This window comes from Somniosus microcephalus, chromosome 12 (assembly GCF_052327205.1).
Source record: "Somniosus microcephalus isolate GS21.2 chromosome 12, FLI_Smic_1.0, whole genome shotgun sequence".
Taxonomy (NCBI): domain Eukaryota; kingdom Metazoa; phylum Chordata; class Chondrichthyes; order Squaliformes; family Somniosidae; genus Somniosus; species Somniosus microcephalus.
Window position 1 is genome coordinate 205095789 of NC_140998.1, and position 12500 is coordinate 205108288.

The 12500-nt window shown below is 51.0% G+C and overlaps 1 protein-coding gene across 1 annotated transcript in view; it reads left to right on the top strand.

Annotated features, from left to right (window-relative positions):
- LOC147109957 (cell adhesion molecule CEACAM6-like) overlaps positions 1-12500 on the top strand; it is a 44912-nt gene that overhangs the window by 4635 nt on the left and 27777 nt on the right. The window contains exon 3 of the mRNA XM_086002440.1: positions 5738-6013. Coding sequence (XP_085858566.1) covers positions 5738-6013 — 276 coding nt within the window. The remainder of the gene's footprint in view (positions 1-5737; positions 6014-12500) is intronic.

Consider the following 12500-nt stretch of genomic DNA (forward strand, 5'->3'; position numbering starts at 1 on the left):
CTCACCTCCTGACTCCCCAAAGCCTTTCCACCATCTACAAGGCACAAGTCAGGAGTGTGATGGAATACTCTCCACTTGCCTGGATGAGTGCAGCTCCAACAACACTCAAGAAGCTCGACACCATCCCAGACAAAGCAGCCCGCTTGATTGGCACCCCATCCACCACCTTAAACATTCACTCCCTCCACCACCGGCGCACCGTGGCTGCAGTGTGTACCATCTACAAGATGCACTGCAGCAACTCGCCAAGGCTTCTTCGGCAGCACCTCCCAAACCCGCGACCTCTTCCACCTAGAAGGACAAGGGCAGCAGGCGCATGGGAACACCACCACCTCCAAGTTCCCCTCCAAGTCACACACGCCATCCTGACTTGGAAATACATCAGCCGTTCCTTCATCGTCGCTGGGTCAAAATCCTGGAACTCCCTCCCTAACAGCACTGTGGGAGCACCTTCACCACACGGACTGCAGCGGTTCAAGAAGGCGGCTCACCACCACGTTCTCGAGGGCAATTAAGGATGGGCAATAAATGCTGGCCTTGCCAGCGATGCACAGATCGCAGATCACAGATGACAAGGTTCCACACAAAAGATTACTGATGAAGATAAAAAATCACGGGACTGGGGGTAATATACTGGCATGGGTGGAAGATTGGCTATCTAACAGAAAACAAAGAGTTGGGATAAATGGTTCGTTCTCGGGCTGGCAATCAGTAACTAGTGGTGTTCCACAGGGGTCAGTGCTGGGACCCCAACTCTTTACAATCTATTCTAACGATTTGGAGGAAGGGACCAAGTGCAACATATCCAAGTTTGCCGATAATACAAAGATGGGAGGGAAAGCAGTGAGTGAGGAGGACATAAAAAACCTGCAAAAGGACATAGACAGGCTAAGTGAGTGGGCAGAGATTTGGCAGATGAAATATAATGTTGGAAAGTGTGAGGTTTTGCACTTTGGCAGAAAAAATCAAAGAGCAAGTTATTATCTAAATGGAGAGAAACTGCAAAGTGCTACAGTACAAAGGGATCTGGGGGTCCTGGTGCAGGAAACACAAAACGTTAGTATGCAGGTGCTGCAGGTGATCAGGAAGGCCAATGGAATCTTGGCTTTTATTGCAAGGGGGATGGAGTATAAAAACAGGGAAGTCTTGCTGCAGTTATACAGGGTATTGGTGAGGCCACACCTGGAATACTGCGTGCAGTTTTGGTTTCCATATTTAAGAAAAGATATACTTGCTCTCGAGGCGGTTCAGAGAAGGTTCACTCGGTTGATTCCGGAGATGAGTGGGTTGACGTATGAGGAAAGGTTGAGTGGGTTGGGACTCTACTCATTGGAGTTCAGAAGAATGAGAGGTGACCTTATCGAAACATATAGGGCCAGAAATTCGCGGCCAGAAGCGTGAGTACGGTCGGGGTACTCACGCATCTGGCCGTTGGAAATGCCGGCGTTCAGCAGGAACAGCGCATGCGGGGAACGCCGGCATTTCCAGACCCGAGGTCTATTCACAGCGCATGCGACTGCACAGTGAACTTTGTGGATTTCAATGATGGATTCAGTGAGGGTAAGTCCTTAGAAGTTACACTTGAAAAAAGCAAGTGTAAAGTTGTTCATTGGCTGCGGAGGAAGATATATTTTATCGTGGAACTTCTGAAATGCAATATTTTTGTTTGGGAAAGGGAGGGAAGTTATTTTAAGAAATTTTAAGTAAGTTTTAAAGTTAAAATTTATTTTTTTTAAAAGGGTTTTCAGAACGGTAGGTAGAAGGAGCAATTGTGGCTGTGTGAATGGAATGTGAGAATGAGTTATGTATGTATGTCCACATATATTCCTTTACGTATATGTATGTATGTTTTATATTCCTTTACTAATGTGTATGAATGTATGTTTTTAATTATGATTTTCCAATAAGTTACTTTCTCTGAAAGTCATAATTAAATAATACATTCATACACATAAGTAAAGGAATATATACATAACACGCAAAGGAATATATACAGACATACATACTTTCAGAAGCTCCACGATAAGAAATATCTTCCTCCGCAGCCTCTGGAGCAACTGCACCCATGCTTTTTTCATGTGTAAGTTGTAAGGACTTGACCTCACTGAAAGCAGTAATGAAAGCGGCGAATTATACTGCGCACACGCTGCCTGTGCAGTCGCACGCGTTCTGCCTCTGAACCCCTTCGTTCAGAGGACAGGAAATGCCGGTTTTCCACAAAAGCACTGTGCATGCTGAAAACCGGCATTTCATCCGGCCAGATGCGTAAGTACCCCGACCGTACTCGCGCAGTTGGAAGGGAATTACTGGGCCAACATTTTACATGTCAATAAAATGAAAAATTTAACAATTGCACGACTTGCCCCCTCGCATCTGCGACTGAGGGTCCAAGGAGGTGCATTGCGCAAGAGGTCATCATCGTACGTATCCTCACACTGTTCCCTTTGGGGAACTGTATGAAGTGGTGGAAGGATTTATGGCCGTGATTAACGCTCATTCCGTGACCGTAACCATCTTTGAACCAGCCATTAGGGTGGTTAGTCCTATGGCGGGAGGGTTTTACGGGCTCCCACAACCCATCTGAGGGGGGGGGGGGGCCACCAACACCCACGGACGCAAGTATCCCGCTGGATGTCCACCCAGAATTTAAAGTTGGAGCTCCGACTCCACTTGCCGGGACTGTCTGGAGTGGGGTTCAAAACCCTAATCCTTCTGGCCCAGCGGCGGGGATGCTTACTGCTACGCAAAAGGCCCACTCCGCACAAAAGGTGACACCCATACGTTTCCTGCGCCTTTTCCCTCCCCGTGACTGGAGCCCTATGCTGCCATTTCACGTTGCTAATCGGATTGGGCCTTTGTCATAGCGGTAGGATCCCCGCCGCTGGGCCAGATCAGGGTACGGTTTCGAACCCCGCTCCAGACAGTCCCGGCAAGTGGAGTCGGAGCTCCGGCTCTAAATTCTGGGTTGACATCCAGTGGGATATTTGCGTCCGTGGGTGTGGGTGGCCCCCCCTCCTTGTATAGCTTGTGGGAGCCTGTAAAACCCTCCCGCCATAGGACTAACCGCCCTAATGGCTGGTTCAAAGATGGTTACGGTCACGGATAGAGCGTTAATCATGGCCATAAATCCTTCCACCACTTCATACAGTTCCCCAAGGGGAACAGTGTGAAGACACGTATGACGACGACATTGCTAAATAAATAAATGGAATTAAAAAAATTCTTTTAGGGCTTTTAAAAGTCTTTAAATTGCTTTAATTCTCTTTAAAACTACTTCAGATTACTCAAAATAATGTAAACATTTTAAAAAGTTTATAAAAGTTACCAAAATCTTCAAAAAACTTCCAAAAACCTATTTAAACTGCTGCTTTGCATGTAAAAATGCTTAGAAGCTTGACAGAAACATTGGGGGCGTGTCCAGTGAAACTGAGACCTCAAGGGGCGTGTCTCACTTGCACTGCACGCTCCTGGCTTCGCGCTGGCTGCACTCCTGGGCGGCGTGACGTCATACGCTGCCCGGGATTCTTCTTTCTGTTTCAGCAAGTGCAGGCGTCCCTGGAGCTGATCGGCAGGAGCGCGGGGTAAGTGCAAAAACGGGGCTGCAAGCCCCGTTCAGCAATTTCTGGCCCATAAGATTGTGAGGGGGCTTGATCGGGTGGATGCGGTGAGGATGTTTCCACTGATGGGTGAGACTAGAACTAGGGAGCATAATCTTAGAATAAGGGTCTGCCCTTTCAAAACTGAGATGAGGAGAAACTTCTTCACTCACAGGGTAGTAAATCTATGGAATTTGCTACCCCAGAGAGCTGTGGAAGCTGCAACATTAAATAAATTTAAATCGGAGATAGACAGTTTCCTAGCAGATAAGGGAATTAGGGGTCACGGGGAGAGGGCAGGGAAGTGGACGTGAGTCTAGATTCGGGTCAGCCATGATCCTATTGAATGGCGGAGCAGGCCTGAGGGGCCGTATGGCCTACTCCTGCTCCTACTTCTTATGTTTTATGTTCTTATAAACGAATAAATAAAAATTAATCTTCCTTTACCAAATGCCTTGTGAATCAGCTGACTGCATTTCCATGCCGAGCTCAGGTATGAGAGTAAGAGGAAGGAAAGACTTGCATTTATATAGCACCTTTTACCACGTCAGGAGATCCCAAAGTGCTTTAAAGCCAATGAAGTACTTTTTGAAGTGTAGTTACTGTTGTAATGTAGGAAACACAGCAGCTAATTTGCGCACAGCAAGCTCCCACAAACAGCAATGTGATAAAGACCAGATAATCTGTTTTAGTGATGTTGGTTGAGGGATAAATATTGGCCCCAGGACACCGGGGAGAACTCCCCCTGCTCCTCTTCGAAATAGTGGCCATGGGGTATTTAACATCCACCTGAACAGGGAGACGGGGCCTCGGGTTAACATCTCATCCAAATGACAGCGCTCCCTCAGTACTGCCCCTCCAACAGTGTGGCGCTCCCTCAGTACTGCCCCTCCGACAGTGTGGCGCTCCCTCAGTACTGCCCCTCCGACAGTGCAGCGCTCCCTCAGTACTTCCCCTCCGACAGTGTGACGATGCCTCAGTACAGCCCCTCCAACAGTGCGGCACTCCCTCAGTACTGCCCCTCTGACAGTGCGGCACTCCCTCAGTACTGCCCCTCCGACAGTGCGGCGCTCCCTCAGTACTGCCCCTCCGAAAGTGCAGCGCTCCCTCAGTGCTACCCTTCCGACAATGCGGTGTTCCCTCAGTACTGCCCCTCCGACAGTGCGGCGCTCCCTCAGTACTGCCCCTCCGACAGTGCGGTGCTCCCTCAGTACTGCCCCTCCGACAGTGCAGCACTCCCTCAGTACTGCCCCACCGACAGTGCAGTGCTCTGGAATTCCCTCCCTAAACAACTCCGCCTCTCTCTCCTCCTTTAAGATGCTCCTTAAAACCGACCTCTTTGACCAAGCTTTTGGTCACATGTCCTAATATCTCCTTAGAGTCACAGAGTCATAGAGTTATACAGCACAGAAAGAGGCCCTTCGGCCCATAGTGTCAGCGCCAGCCATCAAGCCCTGTCTATTCTAATCACATTTTCCAGCAATTGGTCCGTATCCTTAAATGCTATGGCGTTTCAAGTGCTCATCTAAATGCTTCTTGAATGTTGTGAGGGTTCCTGCCTCTACCACCCATTCAGGCAGTGAGTTCCAGATTCCAACCACCCTCTGGGTGAAAAAGTCTTTTCTCAAATCCCCTCTAAACCTCCCACGCCTTACCTTGAAACTATGCCCCCTGGTTATTGACCCCTCGACTAAGGGGAAAAGTTCCTTTCTATCTACCCTATCTATGCCCCTCATAATTTTGTACACCTCAATCAGGTCCCCCCTCAGCCTTCTCTGCTCTAAGGAAAACAACCCCAGCCTGTCCAGTCTCTCTTCATAGCTGAAGCGCTCCAGCCCAGGTAACATCCTGGTGAATCTCCTCTGCACCCTCTCCAATGCAATCACATCCTTCCTATAGTGTGGCGACCAGAACTGCACACAGTGGCTGGGTGTCAAATTTTGTTTGATAATTGCTCCTGTGATACACCTTGGGCCATTTTACAATGTTAAAGGCGCTAGATTAATACACATTGCTGTCGCTGCCTCTCACCATTTTCAAAGGTTTGGGTCTCGCTGGCTTTCAGTCTTTTGCTCTGAAGTCGGTTGTGCAATTCCTTCTCTCCTAATGCCCTGTGTTTTATTTTTTTCACACAATTATAGACGGACCGGAAAACCTGCGGCTGCAGAAGGAGTTTCAGTCCGACTGCGTGGCCCCAGACCTAGTGATCCAGGGCAGGAGCGGGACCTTGACCTGCCTGGCCCTGTCTGTCCCGCCGGCAGACTACACCTGGCTGCTCGACGGCCAGACCCGGCACCAAGGGAGCACCGTCAACATCAGCAGCCTGACCGCCAACCTGGCTGGGAATTACACCTGCATCGCCAGGAACAGCAAAACTAGAGCAGAGATCTCGGGCTCCACCAATGTCATCGCTGTCGGTAAGCGAGGATCGAACCAACGACCCCCGAACCCCTGGATTAGATTCCAGCCTGTAACTCACTCCCGGGTATCTGTTATTTCTATATATAAACCCCCCGAACCCCTCGATTAGATTCCAGCCTGTAACTCACTCCCAGGTATCCGTTATTCTATATATAAACCCCCGAACCCCTCGATTAGATTCCAGCCTGTAACTCACTCCCAGGTATCTGTTATTCTATATATAAACCCCCCGAACCCCTCGATTAGATTCCAGCCTGTAACTCACTCCCAGGTATCTGTTATTCTATATATAAAGCCCCCCAAACCCCTCGATTAGATTCCAGCCTGTAACTCACTCCCGGGTATCTGTTATTCTATATATAAACACCCCGAACCCCCCGATTAGATTCCAGCCTGTAACTCACTCCGGGGTATCTGTTATTCTATATATAAAGCCCCCCAAACCCCTCGATTAGATTCCAGCCTGTAATTCACTCCCGGGTATCTGTTATTCTATATATAAACCCCCAAACCGCTCGATTAGATTCCAGCCTGTAACTCATTCCTGGGTATCTGTTATTCTATATATAAACCCCCCGAACCCCTCGATTAGATTTTAGCCTGTAACTCACTCCCGGGTATCTGTTATTCTATATATAAACCCCCCGAACCCCTCGATTAGATTCCAACCTTTTGAGTTAAGTTTTGCTGAATTCTGATTGTATTCGCGCTGTGCATTGATGGACAGTGAATCTGATCTTTAATAACAAACAGCAAGGTATGGGCCCGTTTTAATTTAAGTCAGTCTAATGTTGTGTGAAATACTATCTGACATTTTGGATCACTGTCAAGATTGTTCTATGTTCAAAGTAGATAGATTGAACGAGGTTTGTGGATGAGACAGAGGTTATTTCAAAGAAGTGGGGAGGTGATGCTAACAGTGTACAGAACAGAGGGGAAACGGTGGAGAGAGAGTGGCACAGAGATGGACAGAGAGAAGGTGAAAGAGAGTGAAAGAGCGATAGAGGCGCAGAAACAGAGGGAAAAGGGGAAGCAGATAGAGAGAAGGACAGAGAGAAACAGAGGAGGCGAGAGACAGAGTGTCTGAGGGAGGGAGAGAGAAATTCAAGACAGATAACCATCAGGAACAGGAGGAGGCCCATTCAGCCCCTCGAGCCTGTTACACAGGAACAGGAGGAGGCCCATTCAGCCCCTCGGGCCTGTTACACAGGAACAGGAGGAGGCCCATTCAGTCCCTCGAGCCTGTTACACAGGAACAGGAGGAGGCCCATTCAGCCCCTCGAGCCTGTTACACAGGAACAGGAGGCGACCCATTCAGCCCCTCGAGCCTGTTACACAGGAACAGGAGGAGGCCCATTCAGCCCCTGGAGCCTGTTACACAGGAACAGGAGGAGGCCCATTCAGCCCCTCGAGCCTGTTAAACAGGAACAGGAGGAGGCCCATTCAGCCCCTCGAGCCTGTTACCCAGGAACAGGAGGAGGCCCATTCAGCCCCTCGAGCCTGTTACACAGGAACAGGAGGAGGCCCGTTCAGCCCCTCGAGCCTGGTACACAGGAACAGGAGGAGGCCATTCACCCCCTCGAGCCTGTTACGCAGGAACAGGAGGCGGCCCATTCAGCCCCTCGAGCCTGTTACACCGGAACAGGAGGAGGCCCATTCAGCCCCTCGAGCCTGTTACACTGGAACAGGAGGAGGCCCATTCAGCCCCTCTAGACTGGTGCACTGGAACAGGAGGAGGCCCATTCGGCCCCTCGAGTCTGTTACACAGGAACAGGAGGAGGCCATACAGCCCCTCGAGCCTGTTACACAGGAACAGGAGGAGGCCATTCAGCCCCTCGAGCCTGTTACACAGGAACAGGAGGAGGCCATTCAGCCCCTCGAGCCTGTTACACAGGAACAGGAGGCGGCCCATTCAGCCCCTCGAGCCTGTTACACAGGAACAGGAGGAGGCCCATTCAGCCCCTTGAGCCTGTTACACAGCAACAGGAGGAGGCCCATTCAGCCCCTTGAGCCTGTTACATAGGAACAGGAAGAGCCCATTCGGCCCCTCGTGCCTGTTAAGGGAACAGGAGGAGGCCCGTTCAGCCCCTCGAGCCTGGTACACAGGAACAGGAGACCATTCAGCCCCTCGAGCCTGTTACACAGGAACAGGAGGAGGCCCATTCAGCCCCTTGAGCCTGTTACACAGGAACAGGAGGAGGCCCATTCAGCCCCTCGAGACTGGTGCACTGGAACAGGAGGAGGCCCATTCAGCCCCTGGAATCTGTTACACAGGAACAGGAGGAGGCCATACAGCTGCTCGAGCCTGTTACACGGGAACAGGAGGAGGCCATTCAGCCCCTTGAGCCTGTTACACAGTAACAGGAGGAGGCCATTCAGCCTCTCGAGCCTGTTACACAGGAACAGGAGGAGGACCATTCAGCCCCTCGAGCCTGTAACACAGGAACAGGAGGAGGCCACTCTGCCCCTCGAGCCTATTACACAGGAACAGGGGGAGGCCATTCAGCCCCTCAGGCCTTTTACACAGGAACAGGAGGAGGCCCATTCAGCCCCTCGGGCCTGTTACACAGGAACAGGAGGAGGCCCATTCAGTCCCTCGAGCCTGTTACACAGGAACAGGAGGAGGCCCATTCAGCCCCTCGAGCCTGTTACACAGGAACAGGAGGCGACCCATTCAGCCCCTCGAGCCTGTTACACAGGAACAGGAGGAGGCCCATTCAGCCCCTGGAGCCTGTTACACAGGAACAGGAGGAGGCCCATTCAGCCCCTCGAGCCTGTTAAACAGGAACAGGAGGAGGCCCATTCAGCCCCTCGAGCCTGTTACCCAGGAACAGGAGGAGGCCCATTCAGCCCCTCGAGCCTGTTACACAGGAACAGGAGGAGGCCCGTTCAGCCCCTCGAGCCTGGTACACAGGAACAGGAGGAGGCCATTCACCCCCTCGAGCCTGTTACGCAGGAACAGGAGGCGGCCCATTCAGCCTCTCGAGCCTGTTACACCGGAACAGGAGGAGGCCCATTCAGCCCCTCGAGCCTGTTACACTGGAACAGGAGGAGGCCCATTCAGCCCCTCTAGACTGGTGCACTGGAACAGGAGGAGGCCCATTCGGCCCCTCGAGTCTGTTACACAGGAACAGGAGGAGGCCATACAGCCCCTCGAGCCTGTTACACAGGAACAGGAGGAGGCCATTCAGCCCCTCGAGCCTGTTACACAGGAACAGGAGGAGGCCATTCAGCCCCTCGAGCCTGTTACACAGGAACAGGAGGCGGCCCATTCAGCCCCTCGAGCCTGTTACACAGGAACAGGAGGAGGCCCATTCAGCCCCTTGAGCCTGTTACACAGCAACAGGAGGAGGCCCATTCAGCCCCTTGAGCCTGTTACATAGGAACAGGAAGAGCCCATTCGGCCCCTCGAGCCTGTTAAAGGAACAGGAGGAGGCCCGTTCAGCCCCTCGAGCCTGGTACACAGGAACAGGAGACCATTCAGCCCCTCGAGCCTGTTACACAGGAACAGGAGGAGGCCCATTCAGCCCCTTGAGCCTGTTACACAGGAACAGGAGGAGGCCCATTCAGCCCCTCGAGACTGGTGCACTGGAACAGGAGGAGGCCCATTCAGCCCCTTGAATCTGTTACACAGGAACAGGAGGAGGCCATACAGCTGCTCGAGCCTGTTACACGGGAACAGGAGGAGGCCATTCAGCCCCTTGAGCCTGTTACACAGTAACAGGAGGAGGCCATTCAGCCTCTCGAGCCTGTTACACAGGAACAGGAGGAGGACCATTCAGCCCCTCGAGCCTGTAACACAGGAACAGGAGGAGGCCACTCTGCCCCTCGAGCCTATTACACAGGAACAGGGGGAGGCCATTCAGCCCCTCAGGCCTTTTACACAGGAACAGGAGAAGGCCATTCAGCCCTTCGGGCCTGTTGCACAGGAGCAGGAGGAGGCCCATTCAGCCTCTCGAGCCTGGTACACAAGAACAGGAGGAGGCCCATTCAGCCCCTCAAGCCTGTTACACAGGGACAGGAGGATGACCATTCAGCCCCTCGAGCCTGTTACATAGGAACAGGAGGAGGCCCATTCAGCCCCTTGAGCCTGTTACACAGGAACAGGAGGAGGCCCATTCAGCCGCTCGAGCCTGGTACACAGTAACAGGAGGAGGCTATTCAGCCCCTTGGGCCTGTTCCGCCATTCAATTAGATCATGGCTGATCTGTATCTCAACTACTTCCCTGCCATTTGTGGCTCAGTGTGTAGCACCCTTGTGCTGAGGCAGAAGGTTGTGGGTTCGAGTCCTACTCCAGAGACTTGAGCACCAAAATCTAGGCCGACACTCCAGTGCAGTGCTGAGGGAGTGCCGCACTTTTGGAGGTGCCGTCTTTCGGATGAGATGTTAATCCGAGACCCTCTCAGGTGGACGTAAAAGGTTCCATAGCACTATTTTCAAAGAAGTGCGGGGGGAGTTATCCCCGGTGTCCTGGCCAATATTAATCCCTCAATCAACATCGCATCGCACGGCTGTTTGTGGGAGCTTGCGGTGCGCAAATTGGCTGCTGCGTTTCCCACATTACAACAGTGACTACTCTTCAAAAAATACTACTTTGGCTGTAAAGCGCTTTGGGACGTCCTGATGTTGAGAAAGCGCCGTTCCTTCATCGTCGCTGGGTCAAAATCCTGGAACTCCCTCCCTAACAGCACTGTGGGAGCACCTTCACCACACGGACTGCAGCGGTTCAAGAAGGTGGCTCACCACCACCTTCTCAAGGGGCAACTAGGGATGGGCAATAAATGCTGGCCTCGCCAGCGACGCCCACATCCCAGGAATGGTAAAAAATATATATTCAAGCGAGCCCCGCTTTTTATCAACCTGCCTTGGCTCCACATCATTTCGTACCCTTGTCTAGCAAAAAGCTCTCCATCTCAGATTGAACATGATTAATTGAGCTATAATCTACTGCTATTGGTGGGAGAGAGTTCCACACTTTTCGTGGAGATAGAGAGCGAGCCAGGGGCAGATGGAAAGAGAAATAGGTTCTTCAGTTAACTCGGAAGGAGAGGAAAAATGACAATGTATAGAAAGATTGAAAGAAAGAGAGAATGGGAAGGGAAAAGCAAAAGGGAAGGAGAGCAGGGGAAAGAACTAAATCAAGAGAGAGAGAGGGAAGGAGAGAAAGAAAGGGAAGGAGAGTATGCGGGAGACATAAATGGAGAGGGAAGCAGGGATAGGGAGAGAGAATGAGGGAATCCAGACCGAGGGGGCACAATCTTAACATTAGAGCCAGGCCGTTCTGGGGTGATGTCAGGAAGCACTTCTTCACACAAAGGGGGGTGGAAATCGGGAACTCTCTCCCCACAAAAAGGCTGTGGATGCGGGGGACCAATTGGAGCTTTCAAGACTGAACATAATAACGTTAAGAATTAGCAACAGGAGTAGGCCACACGGCCCCTCGAGCCTGCTCCGCCATTCAATAAGATCATGGCTGATCTTTGACCTCAACTCCAATTTCCCGCCCGATCCCCATATCCCTTGATTCCCCTAGAGTCCAAAAATCTATCGATCTCAGCCTTGAATATACTCAACGACTGAGCCTCCACAGCCCTCTGGGGCAGAGAATTCCAAAGATTCACCGCCCTCTGAGTGAAGACATTCCTCCTCATCTCAGTCCTAAATGGCCGACCCCTTATCCTGAGACTGTGACCTCTGGTTCTAGACACTCCAGCCAGGGGAAACATCCTCTCAGCATCGACCCTGTCAATCCCCTTCGGAATCTGATATGTTTCAATGAGATCACCTTGAACCTTGAATCATAGATTCTTGTTGGGTAAAGGTAGGAAGCAATATGGAGTAAGTTGGAGTTAAGATACAGATCAGCTGTGGTCTAATTGAATGGCAGAACAGGCTCGAGGGGCTGAATGGCCTGTTCCTACGGAAGGAGAATGCGAGGGACAAACAGCTGGCAAAGGAGGAGAGAACACGAGAGAGGGAAAGGGAGAGAAATATATGAGGGAGGGAGCGACAAGTGGGGAAAGAAATCAGTGAAAAACAAATCAAAGAAAGGATCAGTGCTTGGGCCCCAGCTATTCACAATATCTAACAATGATTTGGATGAGGGAACCAAATGTAATATTTCCAAGTTTGCTGACGACACGAAACTAGGTGGGATTGTGAGTTGTGAGGAGGATGCAAAGAGGCTTCAAGGTGATTTAGACAAGTTGAGTGAGTGGGCAAATACATGGTAGATGCAGTATAATGTGGATAAATGTGACGTTATCCACTTCGGTAGGAAAAACAGAAAGGTAGAGTATTATTTAAATGGTGATAGATTGGGAAATGTTGATGTTCAAAGGGACCTGGGTGTCCTTGTACACCAGTCACTGAAAACAAACCTGCAGGTGCAGCAAGCAGTTAGGAAGGCAAATGGTATGTTGGCCTTCATTGCAAGAGGATTTGAGTACAGGAGCAAGGATGTCTTACTACAGTTATACAGG